Raw genomic sequence first — 22,105 nt, forward strand, 5'->3', positions numbered from 1 at the left:
CGCTGGTTCTTGTGTACGAGACTGCCTACGTGACAAATACCATGTTCTACCAATAGGTCATACCATACCGTAAATGTAATTGCGCTTCTAGAAATATCGATATCTTTCACTCTTCAATATGCATGATCGTGTACATAGATAGACCTCGTATTTAAAAAATGAAACAACTTTATATATACTAAAAAGAGGAAACAAAAGTTTGTAAACATTATATATTACATGCTCTTGACATTTTAAATTTTATTCGGTAAATAGAATTTTTCTAATCATAAATACGTCGATCGTTGTATCATACTGTATTATGTTGTGCAAAAAACGTGTAACAATTTTCTTTAATGGTTCGATCGATTTCATTAATAGATAACATTAAGACTGAAATTCATGTCTATTGTATTTATTCTGTTTGCAAAGGTAAAATATACATGAAATGACATTGGAAGAGAATGTGGGATAATAACAACACAACAAGAAAGTTGTATCCGCGGTCGAAAGTTCAACGGTTCCCGAGACGCATGCGCAATGGAACAAGTTGGCGCGGAACACCCGGATGTGCTGCCACACGAGCACGATACGGTAGAAGGAAGAGGCATGACGCCATGTTTTGATGTCGTCATCCCCCCCCAAACCGCTGTTTCTTGAGCTGAGCACAATAGTCTGACAGTGTTTTTTCTGTTGTGCGCCTCGTGTTCTGTGTTCCTTGGTGGCCGTTTTGGCGTGCTCCATTCGCCCTCCCCATCGTCGCGTCAAATGCTGGATGCTTGCCCTCGAGGCTAACGATTGTTCCTGTGGGTTGACGGTCCCTGAAGGTGGCCCTTCGTGTCTTTTCATGTTCGGGGAAGTAACCGCGGAGCGGGGGGATCCGCGAGCGTCGTCTACGTAGTGGTAGTGTCCTAGTGCGGGGAGGACGAGCGATCACGATCCTCCACCGAACGGTTAATCCAAGTGGTTACGTCACACGATCCTGAGCTGGGCTTTCGAAAGAAACGACTTACTAAAGAAGTGGACGGCGACGACGACGGGGACGAGGACGACGGCCCTGCTAAAATGGAGCTGCGCCTGCACTCGCCAGCCGGAGCAGAACCGATCGTCTATCAATGGCCCCTCACCTCCGGATCCGGATCTGTGAGTATTTTGTCTAACTGTACACTTGAAATTATTCTATCTCTCTGGAAAATACGTAATATTGGTTTGAGATATGTGGAGTGCTGCTATGTGATCTGTCGCTTAACACTCGTTCTCACAGCTGATCGTACGTGTATTCGCACGACGCGAATCTTTCCTACCGTTATTTTGTCACGCTGTCACATTTATTTTATTCTAAAGAATCAGGAAACATTCTTAATTCTCCGTATCGTATGATTATTAATAATTCGTTTGTTGTATACACTACCTTTAATTGATCGTATATCCTGTGTATACATAGAGGAAAAACAATGTATTTTTGAAAATGGTGTTCTGTAAATTTACTTTGTATAAATTATTTATTCATAATTGTTCTTTCTATCTATGTTTATTATTTATTTTATCTTCTATCTATATTTATTTATCTTGTACCATTTATATATTCTTTCTATAGTTATTATTTATCTTATATCTTTCATAATTTTAGTGTTATCATGACTAAGAAATATTTCTATTGTTTGTTCAAATATCTGTTTGTATCGGAGCCATAAATCAAAGAATACTGATCTATGGCTGCAAGAAATATCAAGAAATAGGAAGTCCCTTTTATGGCTATAAATCTTTATTACAATATAACTTATATTCTGTTCGCAGTGTACAGAGTTTTGCAAAATATATTTAAGGTATAATGAGGTTTTATCGTTGATTAAAAAATATTGATAATTAAACAATTTTTAAGTTACTAAATAATTTTAAAATGGAGGAAAAAAAATAATTTTATATAATGTTTAAAAAAATTTATATGTTTGAATGAAATGAATTTTATTAATTAATTATAGGATCACGATGGTGCACTTGATGTTGTTGAAACAATGGATTTTATTAATTAATTATAGGATCGTCACGATGGTGCACTTGATGTTGTTGAAACAATGAGATGGGTTTGCGAAGATTTGCCAGATTTGAAACTACCGTTAGAAAATAACATTTTATGTGACTATGACACAAGAGATTATGAAAGTATGAAAAATTTGTGTGACAAATTTAATAGAGCAATTGATAGTTTAGTGCAACTGGTAAGTAAAATAATTAGTTATATTTACATTCATAAATGTTTGCAATAATGTAGCATAATTTGAAGGAGAAAGGTACCAGTTTACCATCTCAGAGATTGAATAAACGACCCAGTCGAGGTTTACTAAAACACATACTCCAGCAAACATATAATCAAGCAGTAGTGGAACCAGACAAATTAAATCAATATGAGCCGTTTTCACCAGAGGTATATGGAGAAACAAGTTATGAACTTGTATGCCAAATGATTGATCAGATTGATGTAACAGAAGATGATGTTTTTGTTGATTTGGGATCTGGAGTTGGTCAAGTGGTTCTTCAAATGGCTGCAGCAACTTTATGCAAAATTTGCATTGGTGTTGAAAGAGCTGACGTACCATCAAGATATGCACAGGTATGTCATTTTTTAAACAGATTTTGGAGACAGTATTGCTGAACTAATATCATTATTATTTGTACAAGTTTCTTATTTCTGTCAAATATTAGAGTATGGAAGTAAACTTTCGTAAATGGTTGAATTGGTATGGAAAAAGATGCGGCGAATATCGTTTGGTAAAAGGCGATTTTTTAGCTGATGAACATCGTGAAAGTATTACCGGAGCTACGATAGTGTTTGTTAATAATTTTGCATTTGGTCCAACGGTGGATCATCAACTAAAAGAACGATTTGCTGACTTACGAGATGGAGCTCGGATTGTATCGTCAAAGTCATTTTGTCCTCTCAATTTTCGCATAACAGATAGAAATCTCAGTGGTAACATATTATATTTTTGTAGAAAATAAGACATTCGTGGAATAAGTTCATAAATATGTTTTTTTTTATTTACAGATATTGGTACAATAATGCATGTGTCGGAAATGTCACCACTAAAGGGTTCTGTCTCGTGGACTGGTAAACCAGTGTCTTATTATCTACACGTAATTGACCGTACCAAGTTAGAACGTTATTTCCATCGCTTAAAGAATAATAAACAAGGTGGCGATGAAAATTCTGATTCTGTGATAAATAACACTGCCAGCAATAGTAATAAGATTATAAATAGAGGAGAAAGAGGTGACAGAGCTAAACGAGATCTTTCAAGACAGCTAGAAAGTCCGAATCATTCGGAGCAACAAGGAACAAATAGCGATTCAGATGTAGATGAAAGTAATATTAAAAATCGTCGGCAACCAAATAAGATCCGCAGAAAGTTAAATAGGAAATCTAATGGTATAACTAGACCACCTGCTAGAGGTAGACAGAGGGGAAGAGGAGTAAAGAAATCGAAGCCCAAGAAAACAATTAATATTTCTGGCTTAGATTTACTGCATAGTCAAACATTGCTTAGTACATCTCCACAAGCTTTGGGAAAGAAACCACCGCCTGCACCTGGTTGCGTGGATCAACAACTGTCTTCATTATCACTTTCATTACAGTCACATTCCACCTCTGTGCATGAAGAACTTAGTATACCACCTGCTCCGTCCGCAACTCCATATGCATTACAGATACTTTTGGACTTGTACAGGTATGTTTATTTTTTTGTATGATGTACATGTACTATTTGTATATACAATTTTTTATACAAATATATTTTTGTATGCAGGGACCAATTCATGCTTATGTTAGAATCGATGAGAACACCTTCATACAGAATATCAGTTAATACAGATATTGCAAAAGAAAGAGAAAGAAATTCAAAATTACAATCAAGAGCGGCACAATTAGAGAAACAAATAAAAGTATTAATTGATGATAGCGTAGCACTTTTAAAAGCAAGAATGACCGAGTTAGGTATAAATGCGACATCGCCTGGAGATTTACTTGCGAAAGCTAAGGAAATTGTTCTTAGACATAAACAATTGCAAGCTAAAGCAAGTAAGCTACAGGCCCAGGTTGCATCTATGGAAAGCGAACAATCGAGATTAACTGCTCTTAGACATCAAGAATTACAAGAGAAGTATAGTAATCTCGCAAATACGAATGGTATATCAAATCCACCACAGCCACTTACTCAGGATTATATATTGAAAGAAATTTCTGCGACTTTATCTCAACGTAAACGATTACATTGTCAGGTTAATAGAATGTTTTTATTAGGATGGATTACTTGCAACATCGAAACCTCGAAACTCTCGAAACTCTGAAAAAGTATAAAATCAATGAATAAAGAATTCTTTGCAGCACGAATAAAGAATGTTTGATTCATGTGTATGTTCAGTGCGAAATCTTTCGCGTTTTTTAAGGATGTGAGCAGATGTGCAATCGATCGTAATTCTAGAAAATGATAATATAAAATATCCAAATCTAAAAAAATTATAAGAAAGAAAAAAAAATCTTATTATACCATCGGTATTACACTAATATTATGTATTGAGATATTTCAGTACATATAGTCGACAAAAAAAGTAGATTAGGTCCAGAAAAAAGATTGGATATTAATGTTTTAAAACAAGAACTTTGATTTAAATATTTTTGTATGTTATTATGTTTTTGTTTGTATTTTGTTCCATTTAAGAACAAATAAAATAAAAATTCATATAAAAATGTCAATTCCAATTCTTAAAATAAAAAATTCCTCTTATGAAATAAAATCAACGCTTCAAGTTTCAAGAGTTTCGAGTTTCGAAATACACAGTTTTGGATTCCATTGGATTCCATTGGTTCTGAGTATTTAAATATTAGTTTCGAACGTATCCCTAGTTTTTATTATTATTGTTAATGTAATGTATGATATAATTAAAACAAATATTTAAATATACAAAATGAATTTTAATAAATTTATAGGTATCCAAATTGGAACATGAATTAAATGTATTGGAAAGAGCAAGCAATGAAAAACAGGTTGCTGCGATAGTTCAGCAGCAAAGAGAAGCGTTAGGTTCCAAACATTCGCAAAGTCAACATCATCATCAGCAGCAAAATGGAAAAAGCGGATCATCGCGGAAAAATAGAGAAGGACGTTCTAGGTCGCAAGAATGGCCTGATGTTCCTGATATCGGAAAAATACAGGAGAATAATCCAGAAATATTAGCGCAAAAGATTTTGGAGACCGGCAGGCAAATAGAAGCTGGCCGAATATTAAACAGACAAAATAGTAGTACTAGTAGTAATTCTAGAACCCGACTGCCACAAGCATCTCTCAGTTTTTCTACTACTTCATCATCTATTTCATCCTCACAACCACAGATAAATAATAAAGAAGCAACAAATAGAACTCAGGAACCTCCAAGAGTAGCAAATTTCGAAGATAGGTTAAAAAGTATTATTACAAGTGTTTTAAACGAAGATCAACAAAATAGAAATAAACAACAACAAATGCAACTACAGGTGCAATTACAAAATCAGACTGAGCCAGATAGAAAACGTGCATTATCACAAAATGTTTCTACTCCTGATTATACACAGGTAATTTCATAATTTTATCTAGTGTATAAACGCTTGTAATTTGAAATCACTTTGTCTAGGTTTCACCTGCGAAGTTGGCACTACGTCGTCATCTTTCTCAAGAACGTCTTTCGTCTCATTTAACACCATCTGACAGGCCAACAATCGACTCGAGGCAATCGAATCATGACAATCGTATTGCAACGGGAGGAAATGGACTACTTGGTACTAGAACGATTGGAGATTTAGTCAGTGGAGAAATAGAAAGAACGTTGGAAATATCTAATCAATCTATAATAAATGCAGCTGTTGATATGAGCGCAATGATAAGGCCAGAAACCGTATATTCTCCGATTAGTAGACCAGCTAGTGCGGAAGGTGACGCTGGTTTATCAACTTTAGCACACGTAGCAAGTTACGCTCCAACTTCTTCTGCAGTTTCAACTTGTACTCCTACCACAACTTCAAGATCATCAGTGTTATTTACTCCCGTAACACAACCACAAAGGTATTACATTATTATTATGTTAATAGTAATTGTATTCTTACATGTCAGAAGTTTCATTTTGCAATTAATCTATTTTTCCGTATTTAGATATACGCCAGTTCAGTTACCTCGTGCAGACATCAAACCTTATCATGAGTCATATTTCTCTGACAATCCTCAGTCACTCACACAGGCCCATCCTCCATCATCATTGCATACATCACAGGCTGCATCAAACGGCGAGCTTTTGCCAGTAGAAGGATTAGCTGCATCTTTACATGCTCGCATATTAAATAATCACAACACAAAGACCGAGCCGATGTTGACTACGAATAGAAGGTATTGGAATTTCGTTTACACTTTTCTTTCTCTTTTTTTCATGTTAGAAAAAGTGATCGAACCTCTATTTCTCTTATAATAGATTTCAACCGTATCCTCGATATGCAACCAGTAGCAACAACAATGGCAGCGCAGTAACAAATGGTATGGTGACAGCTATTTGTCAATCACAACCTACGATGTCAGTAAAAACAGAGGCAGTTGTATCATCAGTAAGCACAAGCGGAGCGCCCTTGAGTCCTCTTATAGAACCGCATTCTAATACGTCTACGCCACTAGTCGATGAACCTCAAATGACAACGCAGAGACAACGAAACGGTATTGGCGATGACGGTGAGCAGAATGTTTTATGTTTTTATTTTACTTTTTATATTATGCATTCTATCAAAGTAATAGAGTAGGAAGTGCTTCGGAATGTATATGTACAAATTTTAAAATATGCTTTCCACACTGGCTGTAAGAAAAAGTATCAACACATTTAAAGTTTTGAAAGTTTTGAATTATATACCAAATATCAAAAATTCTTTGATATTGTTATTTTTATTAATAAAATAAGTTAGTCTTTATAATGCAACTATACTTGGTAATAAAAATTACCAATCCAGCAACAGAATAGAAGAGGATCTTAAAATTAATGGCAAATACATTTCACTTTTCATTCTACTATTAATATTTTAATTTTATTACACGTAAGGTGTATTTACTCTGCTCATCAATACTCTTTTATATCCCTACTATACAGAATTTATACTCTAAACACTTTGCTTTATCTTTTTTAATACACTATTGTATTAGTTTCTGCTATGCATCTTTTATTAGTTTTTTTATGCACTAATGGTTTAAGATTATGGTTTACCTTATCTTATGGAGCTGGTACTTGATCTTTATTTATATTTATTTTTGTTGTTGTTTGCTGTATTTGTTAGATGCACTGTAGCTGTTTGTTGGTTAGATCTGTCTATCACATACTCAATCTCACTCACAACCCTTGAAGCTTGTTTTATTAGAGATTGAGACACATTCAGAGGGAGAAATCAAAAAGTACGGCTGTCTGTGGGTTGGTTCGTGGTTGCTGGTGAGTTATCCCACAGGAGTTGTTCAAAATTCCTTTTTTTTTTTTTTATTACAGTTATTACAGCCATTCGATAAAATACAGATTTAGATTCTTAGCTTTTTTATTTTTTACATTATATATGCTAAATATATTATGTATATAATATAATACATTTTCCATGAAAATAAGCCAGACTCAAAAAAATTTTTCACAAATTACAGCCTACTTATGCATAGGAATTTAAGAGGAGATAATAAGAATAAATAGAGCATGTTAGAAATAATGTATTTTTAGTTGATGGGTTTTTATAATTTTGGTGCATGCTTTTCTGCATGGTTGGAATAATATATAAAATATGATTAATGTAGTGTTTTTTTCATTGAGTAGTTTTATGCATTGTACAAGAAAAGATGATGTGGATTTTACAAGGTACTGTACATGATACGTAAATATCACATATATTGTATTTTTTAATAAATGATTTATTTGTATAATCGAAAAAGAAAAAAGGATGAATGACTTTTATTAACTACCTGATGGACATAATATTTACTTTTACTTTCAACTTTTTCTTTTGTGACGAGAGAAAATGCTGTTACGCATACCCATTAATTCGTGCCAACGTAAGGTGGTGTGAGGCCATACCCACTAAAAATCTTTCCTCTTTTTCCTTCATAGATGCACTTCCCCCTGGGATCGCGGTTGCATTCAGGGCGGAAGTATTATACCCCTATTTTCTATATTTACTATATTTCAACTATATTTCAAATGTACAGCTTCTTATACTCTATCTTTAAAATAAAATTTACTATGATCAAATACAATACAGATAATATTTTATTACTAATAGGATTATTTTGTTGCACACTAATTGTGACTTGATATATATGCGCATACAAAGAATGATAAAGTAACAATTGCAAGTATACAAACATATATCTTATTGCATAATTATTGAGAAGGCTTATTTTTATGAAAATACGTTGTATCGTTTTAGAGCGGCTAAGCGATGCAGCATCTAAATGGAATTCATTTTACAGACGGGGAAGCGGATTGGCAAGATCGCATCAGTTCCGGATTTGATAGACTGGTTGCGTTCGCATCGACAGAATTAGACAAGCGAAGAAGATCCACAGAGGGAGTAAACACGAGTCCTGATAGCGGTTTAGGATCAGATAGCACGGTAACGGGACCTCCACCAGTGATACCATCGCCGGACGAAGCACTGGGGCCTCCACGTACACCTTCACCGACCAGTCCTCGTCCACCGAATCCCTCCAATAGTAGTAGTACGAGCAGTAACAGCAGTAGTAGCAGTAGCACGTCTTCGGTGCCTCTAAAATATCAACGTCAACCGGATCCGGAACGACATCATTTTAAGAAAAAGTTTTTTCATAGGGATTGGAACAACTCTGGAAGTACCAGTAAGTTTCGTCCTAAAGGCAAAGATTGGGATTGGAATCACTCTGGACAGTGGTCTTCGAACGACGAATAATTTTAATCAACTTTTTATATGTATCTTGAAAAGCGAGTATATTAAGCTTCTTAATGGGTTCTTTCTTGTTAAGTTCACAGAATTAAGTTGATTCACAGAATTAATTTATATTTTCACACGCAATAGAACTCCATTTGTTGGAATGAAATTTTAGTTAGCACTAAATAACTACTCCTGCCAATTGATTCTATTTATACAAGCATGCATTCATTATTTGAATGAAATCGTAGAGGAAAATCAGTGAATTTTTTTGTTATATGAATCCTAGTTATATGAACTGTTTGTTCCTCCGTATATTCAGATAAATGGAGTTCTACTTGTTATTTGTTTTCACAGTAGAGTTGTTATCTTATCTTTCCTTTCCTGCTCTTCGCAGTGTGGTGTTCAAGATAATTTTCAATTATTTCAAAATATGCAACTTAGCTACGAATCATGGTTCTCGTCCACGATTTAAAATGTTTCTCTCTTTTTTTCATTATCTCTTTTGGCTTTATAGTTTATATAATTTATATAATTTGAGTTTATACATTTATTTATTTATTTAATGAAAATCTTGACTACGGGGCTAAACATACTGCGAAATTTTTTCAAAGTGTATTTCGATTCTAAAATCTATTTAATATTTAGCTGTATACACACGCGTATTTTAAAACGTGAAGGACAGAAGAATGTCGAAAACCTTGTTGTTATACATTACTCACTGATAAACATTCAAAATTAATGTTATTAGCTGCTACATTTTTTGACGCAAAGAAAACAATAATTTAGAAGATAATCATTATGGATTTAATATATGAACATACGGTGAGAATGTGTTTGCCTTCATAAAATATATGCTAATACCATAGAGATTATATTCCTTTAAAAAAAAAAAAAAAAGAAAAAAACAGAAGAGGAAAAATTAAACAATTTGTAAATGGACTCATCTATAATTATGGTACGTGATTGTCACATATGTAATAAGGTAAAAGAAAGTGCTGTGTAAAACATGTACCATATATTATGAACGTTGTAGTTAACGAAACTAGCCGGCAAAACAGAAAGAAAAAAAGCTACCAAAACCTACGTGTGTTCGTAGCAAATATTCGCTGCATATTTTATGCGCAGCTCTGTGTCCTCCAATTATTTCCGGAGGATACAGTTTATCGAAGTGTTCACTGTTGCTCATAAATGAATATGACAACAGACAGCGAAGAATAGTCATTTCACTATCGGAAGTTAAGTCTAATTTATCTTTCTGTTTTTTCTTTTTGTTTCTGTCTTTTTTTTTATCTGGCACAAATTTACTCATTGATTTGTAAGATTGTGCAGAATAATCCAAAGAATGATCTCTTCTACAGGAGAGTTTAAATTAAGAAATTTTTCCCAGCGGAGTTTGATCAGACTCAAAATAATCTCGCTGGCTTATATGAGATTCTCAATTTGTAAATAAAATACGGCGCGCTTTCAATCAAATTCGTGCGTCTACGTTATATAAAAGATTTTTTAGTCATTGTATCGTAAATATAGCGGAGAAAATTTGTAAAAAGGGAAAAAGCATAGGAGAGAGGTGATTGTCATCTATAAGATATAAAAGAAAGAAAGAAGAAGAGAGGGCTAGAAAAAATTGACTTAATCGTCACTTGATTGTAATTAGTTATCCAATTATTTAACAATTTTACCTATTGATATGATATAATTAAATAACAATGTAGGCACCTGCCAAGTTTAGCAAGTTATATATACACTGCCGAAGATCTTCAATTAATTAATTTTATTATTGATCATGATTATTATTTATTGTTTTTATTGAAATATTTTAATACTAAGGTTTTTGTAACAAGCATATTTTCTCTTTTATTTCTACCTTCCATTTAATACTTCAGTAAAAAAAAGAAAAAAAAAAAAACAAAAGGAGAAAAAAAAGAAGAACAAAACGAATTTTACAAACCATGATACAATGAAAATAATACCGATGTTATATTGTTACCCTTTTATTGAAGTAACAAGAAAAGAGAACAACATAGACATGGTAGACATATTTTTAAGCGTATATCCAAGGGAAAGAAATTTATTACGATGTTGCTTGATTATGTTGATTGTTATCTATGGAATAATACATACTTTTGCCGTATACAAAAGAACACGCTAGTACGTTTGTTAGGATAATTTATTGATTTGTTGCGTGAGCGAACAATACATGAACAAGAAATGATCGTAACATGACTTTATAGAACCAAGAAGCAGATGTAAACAGTATCTGTAGATATAATGCAACAAAGTACAAAGTTCTACCTGAACAGATTATATTTCATACAGTATCTGTTTTGTACATCGAGTAACCAATGCATTGAAATATACCACATTTTTTATCTTAATTTATTAAATTTTTAATCGTTCCATTAACAATGCTATCATCGCGTTCATTGAAACGAAAAAATTGTATATTCTGTACTATCGCTTAATGTATACATGTAAGTTATATAGAGAACGGTATTTGTGACAAGAAAAGATGAAAAGTTATCAACTTCCTATGAACTCCGTTTCCTATGCACCTCGACAAACATTAACATGGAACTCCTGCATTATTCTTACATAATTCATACGAAATTTAACGTCAATGACATTCGCAATACAGGTGCCAGCATGCACTTTGTATATTATGCTTTTGCAAAAGATAAACGAGATACGGGTTTCACAAACCCCGTACGCGTATATATAAGAACAAGTTCGTTGCTCCTCCAAGTACTTGAACTTGAAATTTGTAACGTGCAGCATGGCCTTCGTATTAGAAACTGTTCTACTATTTTTATTTCGACTAGCGTTCGCTCGAAACACGCAAGATATCGAAATTGTTTTATTACCATTATGGAATGCAGAAGATAGCGCGAAGGTAGCTATTCATTGCATTATATTTATTTTTATACACACGAATCGGGTAATTTCGAAACGCAGCTTCCTCTAATAAAATTATTCCATTGAAGTACAGTGTAAATAATGGAAATTCGATTAGCAACAAACGTATTGAATTACTTTCTTCCTACAAATATAACGTCGTAAGGTCATCGAAAATAAATTACAGATCCCTTTAAGTTTCAAAGCTTTCGACCAGTCTGTTCAGCTAATATTACACAGAAATGATAAGATCACGGCACCTCGATTTAAAGCTTGGAAACACGGCGATGCGGATAGCATGGAGGAATTGACAGAGCTTGGTAAATCAGTTTCGTGTCATTACCTCCATCGAGATGATGTTAGTTCCGCGGCAGTGAGTCTCTGCGGAGAACGGGGAGTGGTCAGTATCGAAATTCAGAAAAACGTTAGAAAGAAGGATATTCTTCGTGAAACAAGCTCCTGTTTTTTTTTTTATCGCAGCATGGCTTCGTTTTCCTAAAGAACATCACGTTAGAGATCACGCCGCTTCAGAGTCAGGAGATCTCATTCTTCGACGATCGTTACGTACGACGACGTTCAGAGATACTAGGAGAGCCTCACGTCGTCAAAAGAGCCTACCGTCCTTTCGCGTTTTTCGAGGACGACGCGGATTATCATGCTCAGCTTGGTAATTACGTAACAGACGGAAACGAGCGAGGAGAACCGCTCGAGAACTTCAACGAAGATAACGTGAACGATGCTTTGACGTTAGAATTGGCATTGTTCTTCGACGAGACTGGCTACAATCTCTTCTCTCCATTTTTCGATGATAATTTCGACGAGAAAATCCTCGACATGCTGTTAGCCTACGTAAACGGCGTGCAGGCGATTTATCATCATCCAAGTTTAGGAATTGCAATCGACATTTCTCTGGTTAGGCTGGAGATCATGCAGAAGCAGCCTCGCGATCTGCCGCATCACAACGGCGAACGAGGGAAATTATTGGACTCCTTTTGCAATTACGCAGTGACGAAGAATCCGCGGGATGAGTTTCATCCTAGCCATTGGGACCTGGGCCTGTACGTTTCTGGTCTGGATTTCTACGTTGCGGAGACCGGGCGAAAAAATAGCGCTACCATGGGACTGGCAGTAGTAGGTGGACTGTGCATCGACCAATATTCTTGCGTTATTGCCGAATTAGGCGTGACGGATCAATTTGGGAAACCTTTCCCATCGGCAGGATTCACGTCCGTGTACATAGCAGCGCACGAAATCGGTCACAAGTAAGTTTACTAATTCTCTAGACTCTGTTTTTTTCCCTCTGGTTTTGGAAATCTCTTAACGAAAGGAGAGTTGAACGACACCCTCTCTCTACGAAAGAGAGAGAGAGAGAGAGAGAGAGAGAATGGAATGCTCGAATAACAACAAAGATTAATGACTCTTTCCTAAAAAGTTTAGGTATGCATCACGACTCGACTGGAAATGCGTGTCCAAAGGACGGCTACATAATGTCACCCAGCAGAGGAACCAATGGCGAGACCATTTGGTCGGAATGTAGTCGGAACGTGGCTGAAAAGCTTCCGTATACGAAGCCCTGTCTCAAAGACAGGCCAGCCTCGCTTACAAATAGCGGACTCGATCATACCAAGTTCTTCAATTTGCCAGGCAGGGAATGGACCGCGAAGAGGCAGTGCGAAGTATTCCTCCGTGACAAAGATGCCACTGTAGCCACGTATTACAAAGTCTGCGAGTCTCTGCAATGCAAGACCGTGCACAGAAGCGGGTATTACTTCGCTGGACCTGCTTTGGATGGGACTTACTGCGCACCTGGCAAAGAGTGCCGCGGCGGTGAATGCAGAAACGCCGTGCAAATGTACCCCGGTTTCATTCAACCGGGAGGATGGAGCGAGTGGAAAACAGGACCCTGTAAAAGTGGATGCCTGTTGAGATCGAGCGGCGCTCAAACTAGGCAACGATACTGCGACAGGCCAACGCCGAAGTATACAGAAACCGGTTGCCAGGGATCGCACTACGACGTGCTCCTTTGTAGGGATGACAGTCTGTGCAAGAGGAAACGTAAGAGCGCGAACGAGTTCGCGACACTGAGGTGCGAAGAGTTCAGCGAAAAATTGCCAGAATTGGACGCGAAGGGTGGCGGGCTGCAGGCGCCGCACGAGCCCGAAAGGCCGTGGATGGCCTGCGCTATATTCTGTCGGCGAAAAGACATAGCGTCTTATTACACGCCGCGCGTGGAATTAAACGATCTTGGCCTTGACCCATACTTTCCAGATGGGACATGGTGTCACGCCGAGGAGGGACAAAATTATTTTTGTCGCCAGCATCACTGTCTGCCGGAGAGCTTTCGTTTCGAGAAAACATTGTTGAACGATCGTCAGCAGAACGACGACTTGGAATTTGGGCCTCAAAACGCACATGCCGGGGGGCTTCGTCTTGACGATCAGACGATCAAATATTTGAGCTTGGGCCCCGACGGATTGCCCCTTTTGACCTCTCTGTTGTACGGTATTGGGTTTCCGCCAGACGAGGACGAATGGATCGATAAAGATTACGTAGAGTTGGTGGAACTAACGGGGTGAGCTCTCCCCGAGTCGTCGCATCGGATAAGAGAGTAACGCGAACTAAAGCGAAATACTTCGCTAGTACGACTAGTTACTTTCGTTCTGAATTGTTATTTACTTTGTAATTATCTTTTTATTGATATCAATATTTTCATTTCATTTCGATAAATCATAAATTCATAAGTCGTGTGAATTTGTAACATGTGATTGACAAGGCACACAGTATTAACTAATTTTTAAGATAGAAGAATTTAGGATTGTTAATATTCAAAAATTTTTCGTGTCTTATCTTCTCGTTATTGTCCAACCGTTTTCTCTACGAAGTATAAATATAAAAATACATATACGTATGTTAAAATGAAGGGTGTAAACCTCATACGTGAATATATATATATACGTGCGTATTCATACAGAAATTCTACTATTTCACTACACAGTTGTGTATGAAAGTATCTCGGGAGATAGGACGATGACGTCACCTACTTCGCTGTCTATTTTAAGAGTGTCCCGATGTTATATCTAGCGTAGGAGCGATCATGAGACAAAAGGACTGAATAAAAATACAAAATTGTGTCACTTAATTGTATCGATATTATTTTAGCGTACAAATAATTAATCAATCATTAAAATTAAGAAGACGCATTACATAAGAAAACAATCGGCTCGATATTACAAACAGTTTCTTTATACACACATCTGCTTTCATATGACAAAATCTTCCACCAATTACCGTAAAATCAAAGAAAATTAATGAGCAAGGTACAATTTTTGTACTTTGATGATATGAGAATACATGAATTTAATTTCTTTTGCTAATGTATATGAAGGAGTGTCAAACTATAATGTACAAATAATGAAAAACCAGCAAAAATAAAATACGACGATTTAAACAGTAATGGTAGTTTAATTTGTCATATTTCTGTAGATTTACCGCTCATACAAATCAGACACGCATCACGCATTTACGTCAAAGAATACTTACAAATCCATCCACGTAGCAAACATATGCTCATTCACCCCAACTGTTTACACAATACATATATACTTCAAATGTACAGAATAAACAAAATTAAGGAAATCACATTCATACAGACCGATTCACACTGTTAAACCATATAACTTAATGTAAGATATTCAATCAGTAATCAGTATTTTAGGATCATTCTTCCCGCATGTAAAGCCAGAAGTACATTTCATTGTTTCTATCAAAGCAATGATTTTTCGTTTTACCATTCCGAATTGTAATGAACATAAACTTGTCTAAACTCAAATCAGTAACCTGATTTTCTTTACATTTGACTAATGGAAAAATCACATTTTCCTAGCTAGAAGATAAAATTATTATTTGCATCGCCTTAACAAATATTTTTGTCACAGCTCTCTAACCACGCATTTATGTACTAGAACGTACACGAGTGTTTATTCTCGTCAATTGGGACGATTAGAGGACTGTCGTTGTGATGACAATTATCCATGCATTTTTTGTTTTCAATTTTGCGTATTCAATTCGGCAAAGTATCATACAGTATGTCCTTTGCACTTTGCGATAATGTTTCAGGAAATTTGATGTCGAACGAGACCAAGAGATCACCTTTTCTTGATGGTTCTTTTGGGAATGGTAGGCCATGACCCTGAATCCTCCTAACCATATTGGGCTTTACGATTTCTCTTGTCAAATTTAAGTTGATTTTTTCGCCAGTAAGCGTAGGAACTTCAATGACAGTACCGCATAAAGCTTGCTTTAAGCTTAACTTGCATGTGTATCTTATATCACTTCCCTCTCTTCTAAAGAGAGGATGTGGTTTGTCTCTGATGATGAAAACAATGTCTGCTGGAACTTTCCCACGGCCTTGGTCACCTTCCTTTTGGAAAGTGATCTTAGTGCCAGCTTTCCATCCTGGCTTGACGTTAATTGTAAGAACTTTGTCTTCCTTTTTAGTAGTGCCATCAGGTTGTACAACTCGTTTGGAGATTTTCATTTTTTTCACACAACCACGTAGAATTTCTTCTAAACTGATGTAGAGATCGTGTTCAATAGGAGGATCTTGAGCACGATCCTTATTGCCACCTCTGCCGGAATTAGATCCCACAAAGTTGAAAGAATGTGATCTGAAAGCTCCACCTTGGCCACCTTGACGCTGTGGCCCAACTCCCAGTCCAAGTGGGTCATCAATGTCCATGTCATCATCGTGGAAAGCAAATAATCGGTTTCCTATAGGACCTCCAAACTCGAAGAAGGAAGTTTGGAAAGGACTAGCAGAACCAAAGAATTGAGCAAAGGTGGCTTTTGGATCTCCATGGAAAGTATATGTTGTTCCACCACCACCGCCTCCTGCTGACCCAGCTCCTCCCTTTAATCCCTCCTCGCCGAAGGTGTCATATACCTCCCTCTTTTTAGCATCAGAAAGCACCTCATAAGCTTCGGCTATTTCCTTGAACTTCTCTTCTGCTCCAGCACTCCTGTTTTTATCAGGATGATACTTCAAAGCTAACTTTCTGTATGCTTTTTTGATCTCATCGTCGCTGGCACTTTTGTTTATGCCTAATATTTTATAATAATCTTTCCCCATTGGTCACTGATCTGCAACAATTTAAATAAGAGGAAAACTGATATATTATTCATTATGTAGAAATGAAAATTAAATTTTTTTAAAATAAAAAATCAATTTATTTTCGTTTTTTATTTATTTTATTTGTTGTTAAATTACATTTCGGCAATACCTTTTTATGGCATTTCTCTAGATTAATAAATAAATTGCAAGAATTTACTTTGGTCTATTTGAATTGTTTTATATCGAACTGTATGTAGGTTTAAATTTTACGAATTACATTGTTACACAGTGCGGAAATTATACACATAACAATGCATGGTCCAAGCGAAATGTTACATCATTGCAAAACTTGTTTTTCGAGGATCTGTGTAATATTCTATATCGACGATTTGGGAAACGATGGTCAACGCAACGTGACCATAAAAGTGCGGCTCTTTCTGATATTTCAAGTATGTCTTCGACGTCATACAAAACAAAGAGCTGTTTTCATCTTTTACAAATCACAGTAGCAAGATATAAAAAATACTCATTTTTTGTTACATACAACAATTTTAAGTCCCATCTTAATTTTTTAATTACAGTTTTATATAATTTTGTAAAAGGTTATCGACGAAAGGAGTAACGAAGTAAGTGTACAAAAATCTTGAATTCTCTAGTGAAATCTTTTGCAATTAAACCTCGTGTTGAAGTGCGAATGCTAATATCATACGACGTATGGAGTTTTGCAGTCGAGAAAACTAATTCTGAGAAGGCTACATAATTTCCCAAAATTTGAAAGCGTAGAGAACGTGATTTTCAAAGTCACGTTCGCGTTCGGTATCGAATGAAGTTCCTAAAAGCACGAAAGAGTAAAACATCCTACGTTGCTCCCGCAATCAGAGGACAACTGTAAGCAGAACAATGGCACATAGACACCAAATACGATAGTGTCATGATCTGCCATTTTTTTTTGCATATTCTCGACAAAATGAGTATGGATGTCTCTCTAACGCACACCTACGTACATGTTTCACCGATATCTATTTCTGGCAATGATGAGCGCGTACAAGCGACGAACGTGTCCGCTTCTACAAACGTGCAACAATTTCGAGCAGCGTAAAAATAAATTCTACCGTGTCCACGCGATGGCTGCCCTAATCTTCGTCGAGCGTATTGCCTACCGTGAAATTAAACGACAAAATATGTTCTCGAAAATCTTTCCCACCACGGATCGTCCATTTTTTTTTTCCTTTCTCGCAAACATCTGACAGAATCCAAGGATTACCTACGGGAGTATTCGTCGTTCGCAATTTCCATTCGACACTTACCGTTGCTGTTCTTCCTATCGCTTGATGGATTAGAAAATCCGATTGGCACTGAATTCACTTGTGATTTATTGAAAATGTTACGCAAATCGATGAAATGTTTGTTTCTGACAGATTGCTTGAAACAACATTTAACACCTCTCTTCACGTACTAAAGTGTCGCGTAAGCTGTGCGGTCCATATATACAAACTTTCGTTCTAGTGGCTTCCGGAACTTTCGAGAATGGGTCGACGGCAGTTCCGTAGCACTTATTCAATGACGTCAGTAACCCCCACTCCTCGTTATAGATCGAAAACGTGACCGAGAATCGTGCCCGGGCTTTATGAAACGTAATATTGTTACTACAGTGAATAAACAATATAATGAATAAATTAATATATTGTTAGTAAATATTCGCAAAGTAGTTGATATTTTTTTCCAAGATAACGAGAATTTTGCTCATTTAATGTTACCTTACGAAAATAAATAACAGAAATTGTTACTGTTATTACAATCTGAACTTAGCCAAGTGTACTATTGATATAACTCGATGAATTCGGTGTTAAGAATTTTATGCATACGTATACATAATGCCATGTTCATGAAGACATTTAAATATTATACAAATGAATTTTTCTGATTGATAAAATATCGACAATTATTTCATTGCTCTCGTCAGCTGTTCTAACATCATTATGCAAGATGTGATAATCAAATTTGTTTTTCAAGGAAGGAAATCAAATATAATCAAGATTGTTTTTTTGTCGTTAACAGATCAAGGCCATTTGTATAAATTGCATTTTACTTTTTTTTCAGACCTATAAGAATCGCATTGCATTATCATGTATATATTAAAGTAAAAAGTTTAATAATTTTTTACATAAATTTATTAACATTGCATTCTATAAAAATCGAAAGTATTTCTTCGTGCGTAACAAATAAATGTACATTATATATATAATAATAAAAATTGACTTAATTAACATTATGCATATATATTTTATACATAATAAATACGTAATAAATGCATCATTTTAACATTTTTATCTACTCAGTCGTAAGAACAGCGCATGTCTACATTCTCGTGAATTCGGTGGCATATATTTGTCATAAAAATCTTGAACAAATTCCTCGACTTTGAAACCGAATTTCTGATACAAAATTAACGCTGGATTAGTGGCTGAAACGTGTAACGTAACATCTTTGCCCATACACGTTTGAATTAGATGATAAAGCATAAATGTTCCTATACCAGATCTACGCCATTCGGGGCGAGTTAAAAAAAAAGATATGTATGCTTCATTGTAACCAACATCGGGAACTAAAATTGCAAATCCTATGACTAATTTTTTGTACAGAACCACACAGCTAAAGTCAGGATATTGCAAACATTCTGTCACTAGAAAAAATAAAATTTCTTTTTAAAACGCAAATACAGATATATGTTTAGTTATATATTTAGAAAATTAAAAATAATTATTACAGATGATTTTACATCGAATTATTACGTAATTGTTATATTTACTTACAATCAATGCCTGGCCAAAAAAATTGACTACACAAACTATTAATCGCAGGTATGTGCTGTGGTCTCACGTAAGAATAGTCGATCGATGACAGTGGTGTTGCTTTCCATTTAGGATTAGATTTATTGACCTTAGCACGAAGTTCGTCCATTACTTTCAACCATAAAGGACGGCACGAAGTATCTCTTCTTATAAATGGTTTTAAAATTCTATTGGTATATGGACTGTGTACAGACGTGGGTTCATTGTATCCTTGTAATCTTTGTTCAAACAAACTTAAATCATCGCCAAAAAATCGATCTAAAACTCTGCCAGAGTCTTTTAAAGGCTTATCAAGTATTTTTGTCTTACAACCAAAATTATCCATATCTAATGTAGGTAAACCATATTCACGTTTCAATTTTCGTACAGCTAACTTTCGGTAAAATCGTCTGATTTCCGGAGGTGCAATGTTCAGGGTCGATTTGTTAACTTGTTGTAATAAATATGCTTCTTCCTGAAGTGTCATACGTGGAATTTTTTCCCCTAAAATAATATTAAAAAATAATTCTTAAAAATGAATTATATCTTAAATATATGACAGAAATATATGTATACTATTAGCGTAATTTCGTTGCCAGGGCCATGGACGTCGTTGTGTGGTCTTAAATAAAGAAACAGGTGGTTGTTCTTGAACAAAACTTGGACTGTCGTTGCTCTCTTCTTCATTTAGACTGCCGTTACTGTGTTCTTCTTCCTCTTCATCTTCCTTCATTTGATCTGTTTTGATATTAAGGTTTTGTGATATAGTATCTGTTGTGGTAGATGTCCATTCTGACGTAAAATCATCCAGTAATTGTGAAAAATGGAAATTATTAGTCTGATATTGACAGTCTCTTATTAAATCAGACAATGATGGTGTGTCATTTTGTTCAGTAGACATTATATCATCTTCAATATCTATATCTAAAATTGAATAATATATATAATAATTTTAAATATTCATTACGTGTTTTATCTATATTTTACAGATACATACTGTTTAGTTCATTCTCCTCAAGTAAAAGATCAAATAGTGTTTTATCAGGTTGAACATATGCTTGTGAATATGCAGAGCAATCTTGATTTTTTGTTGATGCATTTCCATAACTACTATTCTCTCCAACTGAAATACTTGATTCTGATAGAGTTGGACTGTCATGTAATTTATTTGATGTTTTAGCTTTTACTTGTTCAGCTTCTTTTCTTCTACGATCTAATATCATTTTTTCATCTATAATGAAGAAATATAACTATATTATATAAAAATAACTATAGTTATATTTTATGAAAATCATAGAATTGTTGATTACTTTTAGCAATAAGAATTTCAGGTGGGTCATTGCTCATTAACCTCCACCATCCAGATTCTTCTAATTCTGTAGTTCCTGACTTAAAAAAAATTCCGCTATAATGAGAAAGAGTTCCAGATATTGTACCAATCCAATTTTTCTTTCTTTTACTAAAAAATAACAAAAATATAATGACATGTAAATTTTATTTATCAATTTTGATTAATTTTCTAATGTAATATCGTACACTGTCTTTTTGAACAAGCAATCCCAGTTACGGTCAACAAATGTACTAATGTCAGATTTCCAATGGAAATATCCTCTTTTGCTGATACCACTTGACTTTTCACGTAAATTATACAATGTTAATATAATTACAGTCAGCCACGGCATCCTATTGCGTGCTATTGTTTCTTCACCGAATGGACTGCAATCGGAACAAGCTAAATCAAAAAATACATCTCCTACAAATGATACTGGAACGCTTTTTCGCTTTAAACATTCTACATGAATTTTTTTTGAACATCCATTACAAGATAATGCTGGTTTATTGTATGGATCACATAAATTTCCACAAATTTTACAATATTCTGTTGTCAAGCGATCAACAGATTTCGTTTTGAATTCGCTATCTTTTTCATTATTTACATCTGCCATTGTTTATTTAAATAACAATTTGTAAATGTATTATTAAAAGGTAATTTCTGGGTTTCGGTTAGATTTTCAAATAAAACATTGTCTGTTTTATGCAGTTATCTATTTTAAATACACATGTTACACAAATCTAAAACAGAAATATTTTAAACTATTATAATGTTAATAATTATTATTTCTATTATTTCTCTGCGGAGCACATTGAGGTTACTTTTTTGTATACTTTACAAGTTCAGATCGTTCTTCTACTTACTATCTGAACATGGTCGCACATTACATGGCGGAAAATGTATGAACGAATGTTAAGTAAATAAAATTATACAAATAGTAAATTTGTTGTTTAATATGAACTATAATCTTTATATGAATGTATAAATGTATGATCGACTTTTTATTGACAATTTTATTT

The 22,105-nt window shown here is 35.0% G+C and overlaps 4 protein-coding genes across 6 annotated transcripts; 2 read left to right on the forward strand and 2 right to left on the reverse strand.

The window, feature by feature from the left end:
* The first annotated feature begins 614 nt into the window (after nucleotides 1–614).
* On the forward strand, nucleotides 615–10,763 carry LOC122534351 (histone-lysine N-methyltransferase, H3 lysine-79 specific). Of its 2 annotated transcripts, XR_006307865.1 has the most exons (12): nucleotides 615–1,122; nucleotides 2,019–2,198; nucleotides 2,264–2,590; nucleotides 2,683–2,950; nucleotides 3,026–3,704; nucleotides 3,783–4,254; nucleotides 4,964–5,584; nucleotides 5,644–6,071; nucleotides 6,159–6,389; nucleotides 6,472–6,722; nucleotides 7,316–7,464; nucleotides 8,484–8,620. XR_006307865.1 is itself a non-coding variant. In XM_043664892.1 (11 exons), the coding sequence occupies exons 1-11, from the start codon at nucleotides 1,045–1,047 to the stop codon at nucleotides 8,936–8,938; spliced, it is 3,990 nt and encodes a 1,329-aa protein (XP_043520827.1). In that variant the 5' UTR covers nucleotides 616–1,044; the 3' UTR covers nucleotides 8,939–10,763. The 2 variants fall into 2 exon arrangements, 1 of the variants encoding a protein (XP_043520827.1); XM_043664892.1 differs by lacking the exon at nucleotides 7,316–7,464 and having other exon boundaries at nucleotides 616–1,122; nucleotides 8,484–10,763.
* A 99-nt stretch (nucleotides 10,764–10,862) lies between these two features.
* On the forward strand, nucleotides 10,863–14,951 carry LOC122534353 (A disintegrin and metalloproteinase with thrombospondin motifs adt-2-like). Of its 2 annotated transcripts, none has more exons than XM_043664895.1 (4): nucleotides 10,863–11,810; nucleotides 12,000–12,212; nucleotides 12,293–13,074; nucleotides 13,245–14,951. In XM_043664895.1, exons 1-4 carry the CDS (start codon nucleotides 11,694–11,696, stop codon nucleotides 14,386–14,388), a joined length of 2,256 nt encoding a protein of 751 aa, XP_043520830.1. In that variant the 5' UTR covers nucleotides 10,863–11,693; the 3' UTR covers nucleotides 14,389–14,951. The 2 variants fall into 2 exon arrangements, with proteins under 2 accessions (XP_043520830.1, XP_043520831.1); XM_043664896.1 differs by having other exon boundaries at nucleotides 11,692–11,907.
* LOC122534356 (dnaJ protein homolog 1-like) lies at nucleotides 14,939–18,462 on the reverse strand. The gene is made up of 2 exons (XM_043664902.1): nucleotides 18,230–18,462; nucleotides 14,939–16,951 (listed from the first exon to the last, which is right to left on the reverse strand). Exon 2 carries the CDS (start codon nucleotides 16,938–16,940, stop codon nucleotides 15,873–15,875), a length of 1,068 nt encoding a protein of 355 aa, XP_043520837.1. The 5' UTR covers nucleotides 16,941–16,951; nucleotides 18,230–18,462; the 3' UTR covers nucleotides 14,939–15,872.
* A 674-nt stretch (nucleotides 18,463–19,136) lies between these two features.
* LOC122534354 (cysteine-rich protein 2-binding protein) lies at nucleotides 19,137–22,002 on the reverse strand. The gene is made up of 6 exons (XM_043664897.1): nucleotides 21,290–22,002; nucleotides 21,064–21,212; nucleotides 20,751–20,984; nucleotides 20,330–20,677; nucleotides 19,736–20,257; nucleotides 19,137–19,605 (listed from the first exon to the last, which is right to left on the reverse strand). Exons 1-6 carry the CDS (start codon nucleotides 21,697–21,699, stop codon nucleotides 19,250–19,252), a joined length of 2,019 nt encoding a protein of 672 aa, XP_043520832.1. The 5' UTR covers nucleotides 21,700–22,002; the 3' UTR covers nucleotides 19,137–19,249.
* Between the last annotated feature and the right edge of the window lie 103 nt (nucleotides 22,003–22,105).

This window comes from Frieseomelitta varia, unplaced genomic scaffold (assembly GCF_011392965.1).
Source record: "Frieseomelitta varia isolate USP_RPSP 00005682 unplaced genomic scaffold, Fvar_1.2 scaffold_588, whole genome shotgun sequence".
NCBI classification, from domain to species: domain Eukaryota; kingdom Metazoa; phylum Arthropoda; class Insecta; order Hymenoptera; family Apidae; genus Frieseomelitta; species Frieseomelitta varia.